Source organism: Ictidomys tridecemlineatus, chromosome 13 (assembly GCF_052094955.1).
Source record: "Ictidomys tridecemlineatus isolate mIctTri1 chromosome 13, mIctTri1.hap1, whole genome shotgun sequence".
Lineage (NCBI taxonomy): Eukaryota > Metazoa > Chordata > Mammalia > Rodentia > Sciuridae > Ictidomys > Ictidomys tridecemlineatus.
This window is the reverse complement of record NC_135489.1, coordinates 20,679,216-20,695,491: the sequence shown is the minus strand read 5'-3', so window position 1 is coordinate 20,695,491 and position 16,276 is coordinate 20,679,216. Positions and strand designations below refer to the sequence as shown.

The window sequence follows — 16,276 nt, the reverse complement described above, 5'->3', positions numbered from 1 at the left end:
TGTTTTAGGAAATAGTCATAGATTTGTGGATTTACTGACTAATAGAAGTACAGGTTGGAGAACGTAAAAGCGATAGCCCCATGTCTCTGGATTTTGTCTATTTTACTAACCTTGGGGGAGAATAAAAAAGGTGTTAAAAGTATGTTTCCAACTGAGAAAACGATATTCAGCAATCGCCTAATAAAACAAAAGATCAAGAGAAAAAACAAGTTTACTGTGATTCAAGAAATGGCAGTCACCCTTGTACATGATTCTGACCTCCTCTGCTCTTTGCTTGACCTCTACTCTTCCTGTTGTTTCTTAGTAGCAAAAAGAATTTATAGACTTAAATTTCACCAGCTGCTTGTAATTCTGAGTTCATAAAGGAAAAACACATAAAAACTAATGCCACCAATGAGGTTTGGAATTGTGGATAGGGAGTATGAAAAGAACTAGACTCCCTTTTGACAACTTGATAACTATGTACCTAGCACAGGGCTAGATGTGGTAAAACATCAGAAAGAAAGAAAAAAAAACAGTTCCATGGGTCCCTCTTCAAGAAGCTTGTAATATGGCTAAGAAAAGGGTATTAACATTCCCAGTCCAATAAAAAATACAAAAGTTCAATTCGGATGGTATGTCCACATATGAATGTCATAGGATTTCAGATGGAAAATCACTATGGGCTAGAGTAGAAATGACTTCAAACCTAATACTGAATTTCAAATACATAGGTAAAACCTGAATCAATACAGATAAGTTCCTGGGGAAAGATTAGTTGAACTCTTATTTAGAGAAGTCTTAGGAAGGGAAAGTCAGGAAGCCAAAAAAAAAAAAAGTGAGCAAATAGTAAGGATTACAGGATGGGTCCAGAGGAAAGCTAGAACAGCACTTTGCAAAATAATGTGCAAACCTGCATTGAGAGTCTCGTAAACCCTATTTATTCTTGGCCACTGATGCCGATCTTCCCTACTTGAGGATGTGATTGTGGGGCACAGCATGGACAGAATGACCTGATATAGAAAATAAGTTTGGAGCCTTAGTGTTTAGTCACCTTCTAAAAGCTGTCTTCGCCTGTTTTGTCCCCTTCTGTTATGTCTTTTCCAAATGCTTTGCCTGGTTGCAAACAAAAACTATTTCCTTTCCCCTCCAAAGGCTCTTTCCCACTCTGTGTCCTATTGTAAGTAGAGACAGCATCTCAAATCACACTTGCCTAAACCTTCACAATGCCAACCAGGATCACCTCTTAGAAATGCTCTAATTTGCCCTTCCCATTAGTAACTAATCCACTGATGGTGAAATCATCATCAGAGCTTGTCAGACTCAACCACTTAAAATGCAATCCTGAGTTTATTAATTTTTATAAGTCACTGTTTACTCATCTATAAAATGAGGCTAATAACATCTACTTCATAGAGTTATTAATATTATTCTCACCCTATTTATGGCAACAGTATCTTCTAATTCATTTATTCTTCCCAGAATAAAATTTCTAAATTGCATGTCACTGTTCTACTTAAAATACCTTCAGTGGATTTCTGTACCTTACAAAATAAACTCTAGAGTCTGGAAGACCATATAGGGAGGTTTTTTTTTTTAATTTCATGTCTTACTGTCTTTGTAAACTCATCTACCTCACTTTTCTCTATTTGATAACTTCCAACTCACCCTTTCATTCTTACCTCAAATGCTATCTCCACTGAGAAGCCTTCCATCATTTTTTTTAGGCATACGTCATCAACCTTTTTAATCATTGGGATACCTACTTAAAATTATGTATATTTTCTAATTTTTGGAAATTACCATGTGGTTATGATCATTAACTTAACCTGTTTCCTTTGCACTCATTTACAGGCCTCTCTGATACTCATTTTCTGTCCCCAGGGCTTAGAGCAGTAGATCCAGTGGACACGTTTGTTGTGGGAATGGTGGGAACACAGAGACATTTGCATGAATGAAGAAACACTGTACTCCAATGGGAGCATCACTTGCACGTAGGCATGCAGCCAGCAGGATGCTCACATTCTAGGATCTTCATACTGCAGCTGCAGCTTCCAGACACATAGTCACTTGGAGAAGAAAGAGCTATCATACTTTTCCCCACTGCTCCCTGTGCTGCTTGGAACTTCACTCAGACACAAGACATATTGTGTCTGCCTTTGAAGTAATTCACCCAGAAAGGGAAGGCTGCCACAAATCAGTCTGTGGTCTTTGAGAGAGTATGCTCTTGTGTAAGCCTTCTTCCTCACTTTTCCACGTTGTATTCTGGTGGAAGGACTAGCTCTTGGGAAGATACAGTTATCCAGAAAATTTCCCATAGTTAGAGAAACATAATGCTTTGTAAATTTAATGAAGTTGTATCTAAAAGTGAACTGAGACCTCTATGCTAGCCATTATTTCAGATGCATTAGAGGGTATATGAGGAGACCTGGTGGGAGGAAAGATTCCAGAGAGCACCAGCAGCCACCATATCATGAGCAATTAAGTCTTTATACTTACTCTGTTAACGATTGAATTGTTAATCAGAGTTCATTCTAAATTTATGTGACTCATAATTACAACAACTAATAAACTTAATGGGTTTTAGATATGTGTCAGTTTATGATATGCATGATTGGGGGCAATTTACCTGGTTTCATCAGCAACCAGCTAAAGAGAGATGGACTAATTAGAATTATATAAATCAGCACTTTGGAGCTTTGCTTTCTTGGAAACTGTAAGAAGGAAATTAATTGCTTTTCTAAAATCAAAAGATATTATTGACCTGTCTCTGTTCTTTGGCCCCCTAATATTTGATTTTTATTTTTATTTTTTGTTTTAAACCCCTTGCTTTCATAAGATAGATCTGATTTGCAGGATATTTATGCTAAAACTTCTCATCAACTGATACCCACCATCATCATGTTCAGGAATCCAGATGGTCTGGCGCAGTGCTGCTTTTGCTTTGGAGCTTGTGAAGAAGTTCAGTATTTCTAAACTTTTTTTCCTGCCCTAGAAGATTCCCCAGGCAAAGTCTCTACCTATAAGCTACCAAGCTCTGCAAGAGAGCACACCTATGCCTGAGACAGTCAAGACCTAGACTCTAGCTAAGATGCTGACCAAGAGCAAAAATGAGGATAAGAGATCTAGTGGTCTAAATGGTCCATGTGTAGAAAGCCTAGATTTTCCATTTTGTCCAGGAATGTCCTGATTAATATCTCAAAACTTAGCATCCTCCTTTACTCTTAAAGTATGGTGATTTTCATATCTATATTGTCAGTCTATTTATGACATTTATAAGTGAAATTATAAACTTAGTTGTTAGTTTCATTTCTAAGGATTCTTTAAGAATGAGTTTGCTTCCTAGCGGGAATCAACTCGGTTCATATTTTATGTCAAACAGACAAAAACTGAAATTGCAAGAAAACCTGCCCCTTAAGGATAAAGAAAATATGCACCATGGCATATTTGGTTTCCTTATGCTATGAATAATTTACCAAATTCATTCCTAGTCTGAAAATTATTGCTCTTAGACTTTCTACAGGTAGAAAATATCACAAAGGTTTTTAGAAAGGGAAAGCAACAGGATTTGTTGATCACAAAGTCTTAATATATGGGAGGCATGTTAGCTACCTTACACAGAGAGGAGTGACATTTTCTTTCATTGAGTAAACTTTCTTTTCTGCTTATTTGAAAAATAATATGTTGGACTTTAGAAAAGATTGAAAAAACTCATTAGTTCTCTTCTATGAAAATGTATTTGAAATATCCTAGGTGTTGGCTATTCTTCTTGGTTTCTGATGTCCCGATCTCTTTGTTCAAAGTCAACAATATTATCAACTGCATGATAAATTGATCTCTTAGACACATTTTCTAGCCCCTGAGAAATAATCTACTTTAAATATATCTTGATATGTTCTTTGTGCTGGACAGTAAAACTGTATTCAGATGGCATTAATAGATATTCTTCATCCACTGGTGTACAAGACAAAAAATCGATACAATTTCCATCATTATCACCAGAATTATTCTGAGAGAACCAATTCTAAGATGAAAATGATATCTCCATGCTCTGCATTCTTGGAAGGATGTATATTGAACATATGTAGATGACTGATCTGTCTGTTTTATTTAAATAATGGGCTATGTGTATTTCTCTAGGGATTGAGAGCACGGATGCCATCTTGCAGGAACCTTTGTTATCTCCATTCATAGAAGATGGATTAAAGAATAGATAACAACCACAGCATCCAGTTTTCTCTTATGTCCTCTTCCATTTAACTTTCTGCTCTCTCCTTTTCAATATACACAGAGAAATCAGACTCTAGCACTGAAATTCCAAATGAATCAATCCTTGGTAGGAAAATGGAAAATTTTTTATCATGGGAAATATTCTTATCTATGCCACAAGTAAGGATTTAAAATAAATGTTGATGTTGTATGATTTTTAGATACACACACACACACACACACACACACACACACACACACACAAAACCAGAATAAAAATATATAAGCAATAACTTACATGGCATGTAAGAACAAGATTATAAAGAGTAAATTGTGAAATATTTACAATGGGCTAATATTCAGTATGGATTATAATGCACACCCCTCATTACTCTATCACAAAGTATCCTGACATTAGTCATTCATCTGACACTGATCACAGCACATATCGCTCTGGTCAGCACCAAGGGATTCAACAATGGACACACTTCCTAAAGGAGGTTGAGTTACTTCTTTCCTTTGTTCCCTCAGTCCAGAGAGCAAGTGGCAGGGAAGTCAAGGAGACATTAACTTTTGTGTAAGAAAGCACCTAGATCATGGTGAAAAGGAAACTCCTCAGAAAATATATTTTTAAAATAAAACATAAAAAATAACTTCTGAAGTGACTTTGTAGTTTATAGTATTTTCAAGATTAAATAAGGGAGAGGAGCATGAAATTTCTGGATAAGACCTACCTAAGGAGGTCCCTAAATAAAATATATTTAACTGTCTTTTAACTATTTTAAATAATTCAAAATCAGCCACAAACTTTCTCTTTGTAAAATCCACCATAAGCCCTTTACTTTTGTCTAATTTTTCTTTATGAAACAACCAATTCTGGATTCAAAACCTAAGATAGCCATAGAAAATATTTGCTTTAATTATCAAAATGTCCTTGCAAAAGTGATCTTTCTTTCTTTTTATAAAACTATCTAGATGAAATCTTATCCAGTTAAGAGATATATAAATTGATTACTCTTCATCAGCTTCTTTCTCCCATGCTCAATTTCTACTAAGAAAATATGAGCTTTTACTAGTATATTACATAGAATTACATATTTTTATCATTGTACTCATATAAAATGATACTAATTATACAAAAAAGAAAAAAATAAAGTACCATTTTTAATTCTTTGAGCCATGTTGAGCTTTATTTGGGAGGAAAAAAACTGTATACACTGAACTCTATCACATTATGTGCAAAACAAAAAATAAGTTTTATTTAGATTTGACTTAAATTAAATATTTGGAATTTTAATTTTTTTAAAAAAGTTAAATATTTAGTACATTATCAAAATGATAAGGGGTCTTAAAATAAATATAGAAACTATAATGTAATGGAATTTAACATCAAACCTTATTTTTATTTACAAGTAGTTTTAATGCTATAGATAAATGAAAAACAATTCAACCAAATCTAATAATGATCTTAAAGTAATAGATGGCTTAAGTTATTCTTAATTCCTTAAAGTCAGACTAAATTAAAAATATTAACAATTGGCTAATATTCAGTATGGATTGTCCTATTTAGGCTTTGGATACAATAAACCAACTCTGGTAGGATTTATAGCTAATACATCTTTTTATAGTTCCTCTTCCCTGAGGATCTAGGACTATTCCTTTCATGTAGTAGGCATTTAATAAGTGTTGAATGAATTATTACCAGTTTAATGCTCTTTTAATAAAATTTAGACCTCTGGAACAGGGCAGTAGTTTGTATCTTTGCATTAATTGACTTTCACTCCAACCATCTTCCAAATGCTAATTACTCCTCTCTTTTGCTAAATCAGTGCTTATGAAATTAACCAAGTTAGCAAATATGATACCATAGTAACAAATCCTTAAAAAATCTTGGCCTGCCAGGCAGTATCACCAGTATCCTTTCCTCTTTCGTTTCCAACATCTCCATATTTATAACATTTTGGTACCTGCCTTGCAACAGTGGGAGAAGACTTTCTGAAGGAAGCCTTCTTGGAATTTAAATGACATATTTGAGGGAATGAGAACTTGGCACGTAAAATTAAAATTTGATTCTTGTGTCTTTAGATCAAGAGATTCCAGGCTCATCAATATCCCAGAAAGGGTTTTGTGTTCTCTCAGTTGAACTGGTGTAGGAAATCTAAATTACCATAAATCCAATCTTTCTCATTGATGATATCATGATTCCTTAAAGTACTTTCTTTTGGTCTGTTGTTAACTTTTCTTTTGTGGTACCAATCTAATTATAGCCAACAAAAACTTTACTTGTGTCAACACACTAGATCCTTTGGGTAGAATGCCTGCATTTTAAGCTACTCTCTTAATTAGAATAATTTCCTGTGTTCCTTACTCTTACCCAGGACTCTGACCTCTGTGACATTGGATTTATTTTCCTCCTTATTGAAATTTGCAATGTAATCAATAGCCTGGCTACATCTAAGGAGTGCTATACCCATAGAATTTAATGTCTAAGTAATATATGTATGTGCTTGTGGGCTTTCTTCTGCATCCTCCCACAAACTAGCAGGGAGAGTTGGAAACTTCATTAAAAAGACATTTGTCAGGATGCTAGAGAAGGAAAATCCTCCACAGGCTATCTACCTAATTTCCAGCCAATACAGGATTACTCCCAATAGGAATCATTTATTGCCTATACTGGCCTAAGTGATGAGGTTGTTAGCATCTCTTTTGGCTGACTGCTTTGCAATCTAGCTGCTTTGAGTTGCTACAAAAGTCATCTTAATATTCATACAGAACTTCTGTCTCACTTCATTTCTTCCAACATTGATCTCACAGTGTCCCGTGGGCAAAGCTTTTCTTCTGCTCATTGAAACTTCAAATGCATCAGAATCAAATAAGCAAGGCATTTGGAAAAGGGTTAATCTTGTCCACATTTTAGTCAGACCACCAAAATTTTCACAGTTTCTGCTCATTTTATTGTCGTTTTCCCAGCCACACCTTTTGCACACACGTATGCACACGCATGTGCATATGTGTATGCGCGCACACATACACACACACACACACCCTAATTTCCACTTCCTGGTCCACTCAGTCATTGACTCAGAAGATGTTAATCATGCCATTTTCTGCTGAAGACATATGTAATGAGATTAATTTCTTTCATTGCTTGTTGGAAGCTTGCTGTCCATTTTAACTTCAGCCCTAATTCAATATCAAAAGAATTTTAAAAATTGTACATGTGTAGTCAGTGAACAGAATACTAAGTTGTTTCTTCACAACCCTTTTGCAAATAAAATGATGAGGTCTTAGGAAAGCTTTAGTAAGAGGAATGTTTGGTGTTCAAAAGAATGTCACAAGACCAGAGCTTGAAAGCCATAAGGGGGAAGTAATCTGAAATCCATAAATGTGGGAAAACAACCCATGTTATTTCTGCTGACTGCCTGAATGGACTTCCTGTTTGTCACCCACTGATTATAACTGCTCTCAGAAAAAACATTTTGAAGCAAATAAAATGGAGAGTTAGCTATGTTCTGCTATGATTTGCACATAGATTCAACTCTCATGTTTTTCTGTAAGAGGTCCACTTAGATAGTCTACAACTCAAAATCTAATCAAATAATGACAGTTGCACACATGCATCAGTAAAAAGGGTCTGCTTGTGGAAAAACAACATTAAGTTTGGGATTGCATTATACTTATGTGTGGTTAATTTCTGATTCAGTTCTCCTAAATACTACTTTCACAACTGTTAAACACCTCCTAGAAGGCATGGTTTCCAATACTGCAGCCTTCTTCCTTTTGTGGTATATTTGTAAGAAATATTCAGATGGTGTGGGTTGAGAACTTCCCCAACTCTACTTCTAATCTATTACCTCACACACAGGTACTTTGTTTGGCACACACAGCTACAACAAAAAATATATTCAAAGCAAAGTTATGAGATGAATTTTATGGTCCCCTGGTAGAATAGTTACAAACTTATCATAAACTCATATCTGAAGGGTGCCAGTAAAGTTTGAACCTCGGAACTGTGACCTGCCTAATTTCTGTTCTGAAAAGTTGGGGAGCACACCATTTTAATACCACTACTTGTCACTTTCATAAAAATATTGGGAGAAGAGCAAGGAAAGAGGATGGGGATCATTTACCAGGGAGGATTTGAATTTATTTGGTTTAAGGGAGTCTATTTTCATGGAAATATGAAAAATAACATCACAGGTATAACTATATTAATATTGTCAGACTTTCTTGGAGGTAGGCAAAATAATCTCATTCAATTATTGTGTAATTTTAAATATTTATTTTTTGTTTTATTTTTTACTTTCATGGGGTATATCCACTAACATTCTAATGTACTTTTCTAATAAACAGGTCGTCATGGAGATGGAAGTTACTGGCCAGTTGATACCAATTTGATTGACAGAAGCACTCTCAATGGTAAGAATATAAATTAGGTTCTATAGAATTAGTTATACTAATTAAATGGTTAATGCTAGAGTGTCTGAAGAAAAATATCTATTGAAAAGTACCAAGAACCCCAGACTTAGGATTTCTGTGGCATAGTAGAAACCTGAAGTTATATTAGCAAACCTGTTAACTCTCTACCAAGAGATGATGCCAATGGGAGGTGACAAGTGCATTTAAAAAATAGAGAAGTTCAAGCATAAAGCATTCTATAAATGATACAGGACTACAAAATACCTAGATTCTAATGTGGTAAGTAAAGTATTGTAAATGTTTACAAAAATGAATTTTTTAGAGAAGAAGATAACTAGGTTTGATTAAACGGAAATCAACTAGAATTCATAAATTGAAGTTATGGAATCCTTTCACATATAGACTACATTTACTCCATAAGTCCTTGAGCATTTTATTGTTAATTTTCTTTTGTTTTTTAAGACTAGACATTTGTTTTGCCCACTCTGTGAAGCTTGCCCATATAGCTGTTGGCTTTTAGTATAAACAAATGTAGGCAGGACCCAAAACTTCAAGGGAAGGAGACAATTTGATATGGGCTACATTCCAGGGCCCTGTCCTAAGTTGTTTAAAACACAGTCTCTGGAAGGATAAATAAGTACTAGCCAACTTCCCAGTGGAGAGATAGATAGATAAGTAGGTAGGTAGGTAGGCAGATAGATAGATAGATAGATGATTTATTTAAAATATATTGCTGTTGCATTGTTTGAATTACTAAAAATAAAATCAGATATTCATAATGTCAAAGAGTTGGGTAGCTGCCACCAAATTAAGATACTAAATATTTAACAGACAATTGAAATCTCTTGTATGTCTCTGCATTACCACATGCTTCTTTTCCATTATCATTCCTCACTCTGATATAAACACTTTCCCAAATTTGAAGCTTACCACATTTTTATAAGTATCCCTAAACAGTGTATTATTTTATGTTTGTAAATGTGTAGAAATACCATCATATCAAATACTATCATACAGTATCCTCCTGCACCTTGCTTTCATCTTTAGCTTTCTGAGATTTTTCCATGTGTTTGAAAACCACTCTTATTCATAATTTATCTTTGTGGCTGTACAGTATTCTATTTTAGGAAACAATATAATTCTTTATTTAACCATTTTAGCAGGATTTCATGAAAAATTTGATTACTGAGAAGATAACCTTCTGTTAGGGTGGTCTTCTGTTAAAAAATCCAGATGGGAAGCCAATATTGTGATGTAAAAGTTATTTGCTGAGTGTGATATCAGAATAAGGGGGTGAGTTCAGTAACTATTTTCTACCATAGACTATGATAATCTAATGCATCCATTTCCCCAAAGAGAAATGTGCAGTAGGCCAGATGCTACTTGAGCAAAGTTTCAGTGCCTCCTTCCTCTGGCTAGTGACAGACCCAGGAACATATTTTCACTTACTGACTCCTCTTTTCAAGTTGTCTGCCATATCTTCCTCTACTACTAATGCCTTTTGCCTGAGCATAAACATTTTCTTACATTTAAATTTTATCTTAGTTCAATTCTGTTGCTATAACAAAACACTTTGGATTAGATACTTTGTAAAAAATAGGAATTTATTGCTCACGGCTCTGAAGGCTGAAAAGTACAAAATCAAAGTGCAAGCAAGCTGAGAATCTGATGAAGGCTTATTCTCTGCTTCACAGATGGTGACTTCTACCTGTGTTCTTTCCTTGTGCAAGGAGCAATGAAACTCTCCCAGGTGTCTCTTCTAAGGGCGCTAATGCCATTCATAAAGGCTCTGCCCATATGATCGAGTTATCTCCCAAATGCCCTCCCACTAAATGTCCCCATAAAGAGGTTTGATTTCAATATAGGACTCGGGGTCTGAGGATGGTCACAAACATTCAGACCATAGCAAGTTTCCTGAATATACATTCCAGTCTAGCCTCTCTAATGTTATATTCAGTTTGTCTGGGATGTTTTCAGCTTCTTATTGTTCACTGGTCCTCCTTCCTCATCTAAGCAACACTCTTTACAGCTAATCCTTGGCTCTGGTAGTTCCTGATATGCACAATATGGGAGTTTATATCCGGAAGATGAGAGGAGAGATGTGTGAAGACTAAAAGCAGACCAATGGCATGCTCCATAAAGTGGGTTTAGGTATTGGTAGTTTCCTCCTCCAAGTTTCATTAACTCACTCTTCTGCTTCAATTTTTAATCTTCAGCTAGAACAATATGCCAAATGCATTTCATGCATTCAGGCAGTCAATCAATAAATGCAAGCCCTCATGGAGTGCAGAGCACTTGCAGTGAGCTGTGGGTACAAACTGAAAGACCACTGCAGGAGCAATAAGGTTGAATTAGGTGGGTAAACAAGGCAGAGGGGCACTCAGAAGATGAAAGATGGTGAGGAAAATCCCAGAGAAGGACAGGAGGGCAAAAGAAAGAAGTTGTTGAAATTGTGTAGGGAAACATAATTGTAGTATTGGTTATCTTAGGATAGATGGTAGGTTTGGAGTCCCTGTGGGAAATTAACATTGTGCCCTTTGGAATCACCCAACAGTGTCAGTTGTGAGATTCTGTTTCTACAGGGAGTTTTAAATTGAAATTCATTTTCAGTTAAGGGCACAACCATTTATACTAGCACAGGATAATACCTTTTGATGGGACAGGGTACCAGGAAATTAAAGAGAGAATCAGCATGGATAATGGAGAAAGAGCCATTGTCCCCTCAAGCTTTCAACCATCACTCAGCAGGGGTCACATGTGTTAAAGGTAGAACAACAAGGACCACTGGCCCAGAATGATGTGCTCTGTTGAACTGCATGTCCTAATGGACTCAACGGAATTATCAGATTTACTAACTACAAAGATAAGGAGGCCCTGTAAAATCTGAATTATGTTAAGGGTCTATGAATCAGAGATAAAAGCTTGTAAGGGATTCTCATCTCATGTACATATGCATCTCAAAGTATGTTTGCATTAGCAATGGGATATGATTTGAACCTAGCTGGACCCCAGTATTCTTACTTGCCCAATCTATCATTTCCAATTTTGGGTCAAGCTAAATGGCTTGGTATTGATTCTTTGAACTCACCCTTCAAAATAACATGAACTCTGGTTAAAAGAAAGCCCAGCCTAAATTTGAGGTAAGCATATATATCAACAGAACTTTTCTTTTCAAAAGATTCAGACCTCAGAAGACAGTAATGGAAAGAAATGCAGGTCACTGTGTTCATTTTTTTTACCATTTAATTTATGATTCCTAGTGAGAATGCAATCATAATTAAATTTGACCTGATAAACATTATCTCACAGGACAAAGTCATGAAGACAAAATAGACTAGTGACAGTCAGTGGCTTTGGGCCAGTTGATATAAATTATTCATATTATCCCTCCCCAATTTTCTGCATCACTTAATGGTATTTTAGGGATTTCATGTTATATGCACGGGATACATAAAGCACCTGAAATACTTCTAGATTACCTACAGGAATAACAAATTGGCTGATTACAGTGAATTTATAACCTCAAGACACATGGGTGGTGGAAGGCAAACTTAATCTGTTTCCTATACTATTATGCAAGCAGATAAATTATGGTAAATATGTAATTTGCCTTTAGCCCTGGCTATTACAAGCAAATCAGCAACAGCCTCTGAAAATCCAGCTTCCTAATTAACATTCTGCTAATGTCTTCAGATTTCAGAAGTGGGTATGTTTCCCAATTAGATGTGCAAGTGAGGCCCCTGAATGACAAAAGTCCAATCTCAATTCACTGTTAAAACCAGCCTGCGTCAACAAAAACCAGCAGTCAATGAAATTTCATACATCTCCCTAGAGTGGCAGAATTATAGAGGTTTCCTGGCTCTTCCTACACTTGCAGAGTTCATCTTTCAAAGCATTGTAATAGAATAATGGCTTATTGTGAGGATACTCCTGCCAGTTGCAAATAAGCTTAGACCTTGCTAATCATTTACTTTATTTTCGAGCATGCCACTCTTTTAAAAATGCCCTTTTAGAATTCAGATAAAGGAAAAACAAAGCTATAGTTCATGTTTACTCTTACAGTTGGAAGCCCTTAATTAAATTGTAGAAACTGAAGAGGCTTCCTAAATTATTTTCTCATGGCAGGTAGAATCAAAGCTAATATGTGGTGATAGGCTCGTATTTTGCTTGTGATGCTTTCCATTTTAAATCATGGTCCACATTCTTAACACTGAAAAATCTTCAAATCCTGAAAATATATTTTGCGAGTTTATATTTGTACGAATGACCACAACTACGACAATGACTTAAACTTAATCCTGTATTTCTCCTAGGGAAGCACCAGTTTCCTTATACGGGTTGTTCTGCCTGTAATTCACAAAATCGGTTTAGTCAGTTGCATTGAAAGATCTATTAGCCTTACAAAAATTATTACTTTATTAGCCTCAATCTTTGGAAAAAAAAACAAGTTAAACTTGTTTTTTAATATTTTAAAATATTTTTTAATAATTTAATATATTTTTAATATTTTGGCACCTCATTATTAGCCAAAAAGTCAACATTACTACTTAATATTTCAAATACTTGGAATTGTATTCAATGCTCTTTAAAATGTGACATGCACTCTTTTGGAGTGAATGTCAGAGAAAAGGCCATGGTTCGCCCTCAGTTTTTGAAACATTGTTTGTTTGGTTGTTTTTTTTTTCTTTTCAGAATTCAATAACATTTTAGCCAAACAAGATAATGTATAGATGAAGTTCCTTTGAAATGACTGTTCTGAGATTGGTAAAACTAGAAGACACCTAGGCTTATACTCAGTAGCCATCTTAATGCCAAAACAAAGGTCCAGAGTCATATTTTATAGCTTTCCCCCAGATGGAAAGATAACTGAAAGCACCTGCATGTCTAGGACCCAGGATGGTGACCAGCAGAGGCTACGCTGGCCTCTCACCCACACATAAATGTCCCACAGGACCTTAAAGGATCCAGCCTAACCTCAGACCCCAGAGCTCACTTTTCCAGGCATTCAGGCTGTGTGAACAGAAAGATCACTGAAACTTTTTGGATTTCAGTTTTTCCATCTGAGCATAGACAGTTTCAAACGAGAGAAGAACTTCTTAATCTCAGCACTAGCAACATGGAGAGTTGGATGATCCTTTGTTACGGAGGCTGCCCTATCACTAGAACATTTAGCAGCACTCTTGGCCTCTATCCCCTGAGCGCCAGTATTGGCTTTCTTCTCCTGTGTTTTAATAACACAGATGTCTCTAGATGCTGCCATGTTTCCCCCGAGTGGGGATGAAGGTTGAAAACCATGGAGCCAGATCACTGTTACCTGAGGAGGGTTTAAGGGATATGAGTCCCATGAGAAGCTCTGGAAAGAACAAAATGTAGCATTGGCACTGAAGCATTGGAGAAAATGTCTTGGTCCTATGCTTATGTTTTATTGGGGTCTTCTTTTTTTGCTTGAACACTAGAGAGCTTAGTTCTGAGAGAGATTTTCTGCTTATTCTTATATTGTTGACTTTGGTGATCTCATACATTTCCAAGACTTCAAATTTCATCCAGACTCCCCAATTCATTTCTCTAGTGCAGCCCTTCCAACTGCCTGCTGCACTCTTACCATCCACTCCAGTGTATTCAAGACTGGGCATGGGCTCTTCCTCTCTGAGCCTTCCCTTCCCCATCACCACATCTCAGACGTGAGGACTATTGCCTAAGCCCAAGCCTGCCTCTGCCTTTCTCTCCTCCCCCATATAAAACCAGCATTTTGCTCCTCTGCTTTCAGACTACATTGTGTCAATGTCCACAGTTGCCACATCTCTATTCAAACCCCCATCTTCATCCAAAGATCTTTAACATCCTCTTAGCGTGCCTCTGCTTCCACCAACCTGCCTTCCGACGGCAGCCAGAGAGGTCTCCCTAAAACCAATCAAGAAAACCCTTAAATGGTCTGTGATTGCATTTCAGGTAACTGAATGAGCTCTGTACGACAGGGTCCTGTTTCTCTTTCCAACCTCATCATATGCCATTCTCTCTTCCGTGCCCAACGTTCTAGATCCATAGCCCACTTCCAATTCCCTTGTAAGGGAACAAAGTCTACCTCCTAGCATTCTTCATGATTCAGCCTGTGACTTCCTGAATGAGCCCTTTCAAAGCGACCATCACCAACCACATGTTCTCATGTCATATCAATGTGAACTCTAATACTTTTCTTTTAATATCACTATATTATAATTGTAATTTTATAATTATTTGCCTGAGAACCTGTTTAATATCAATCTTTTCCAGTAAATCGTAAATTCTATGATGTTAGCCATCAGGCCTCTCTTGATCAAAACATAGCATTCTCAAGATCGAACTGGATCTTTAGGAAATGTTTATATTTCTGAGACAAGAAATATTAATTTTTTTCAACTTAATTGACCAAAATTTTTTTTTGTTTTTTTTTTTTTGTTTTTCTTTTTGTTTTATTCTTTCCTCATTGCACTGATGAATATTTCATTTTAGGGTATACTATTCTAGATTATCTGTGGGTCTGTTTCAGCTGGTTGTCTATAGTACCCAATTATAAGGGGAAATGTTTTTAAATTATCAAGGCTGAATGAATTTCCATTCAATTCAAAGACCAGCAAAATTATGAAGACATAGGTTGAGCTCAAAGTATTCCAACTATTGTTGTAGGAAAAGTGTGCAGTGTCTAACTAGAAAGTTCCATTGTCTGTCTTTCCTCAGAACTGGGATTATCATTCCTGTGTTCACACTGTTCACCTGGCTATTGGTGTTGTACAACTAATAGGGCACGGCCATTGTGACCAAGGTTTTAGTCTTCAAAAGAGGAGCCAGGGCTTCCAAATTCAATACCTGGTTCCTTTTCTATATACTCAAGCACTGAGTACTCTGTTTCCCACAACATTTATGAGGGAAAATATAATGAACCAATAAAATATTTTTGAAAGCTTACAACATCATAGAAAAACTGAAGGGATTATTTCACTAAGCCATTTTTTTAATCTTTACTAGTACTTGAGACCCATCATATTATTTGAATGTCTATTTTTGCTTTTATTAAGTTTAGTAGAAAAAAGATGAAACATTTTATTGTGACAAAACATCATCAAACTAAAATGAATGGAATGCTCTTGGGACTGTAAAAAATTGTGATTCTCACTGATTTTCATGGAATGCATATAGGCCTTGATTATTGAGACACTGGATACCCATGTTAGTGTGCTAATGCCAGGAAGAGATACTATATTAAAAACTATATTTTTTTCTTTAAATTGGAGAAATAATATAGGTTGAAGTACATTAAACCACATCATAATGTCTGTTGAGGGCCAACTCTGTGCCAGCTTGGGTCAGTTTATCCACACTCTAATAGCATAATCACAGCAACCTGGAGGGGTTTTGCAGATCTCTGAATTTTCCATGCAGCTTGTCTGCTGATGGCTGAAAGGTAGCTGCAGTGGTATTGTCTCCCATAGCTCCTATGGCACTAGTCTAGATTTGTGAGCTCTGAATTTCCTTTTAATTTGGATCGGTATTTTGGAGATGTTGAGATATATAGTCATTTCTTATTCTTTGCAGGTTCCATATTTGTGAGCTCACTTACATGTTAATATTTGCTTGTAACCTGCAAATCAATACTCATGGTGCTTTCATAGTCCTTTATGGACCTGTACAAAGT

General features: G+C 36.0%; 1 protein-coding gene across 7 annotated transcripts in view; it reads left to right on the top strand.

Moving 5' to 3' along the window:
- Positions 1 to 16,276, top strand: part of Dcc (DCC netrin 1 receptor) — a 1,068,266-nt gene that overhangs the window by 981,832 nt on the left and 70,158 nt on the right. For all 7 annotated transcript variants that reach the window (XM_040273028.2, XM_040273020.2, XM_021725006.3 and 4 more), the window contains exon 22: positions 8,542 to 8,607. In XM_040273028.2, coding sequence (XP_040128962.1) covers positions 8,542 to 8,607 — 66 coding nt within the window. The remainder of the gene's footprint in view (positions 1 to 8,541; positions 8,608 to 16,276) is intronic.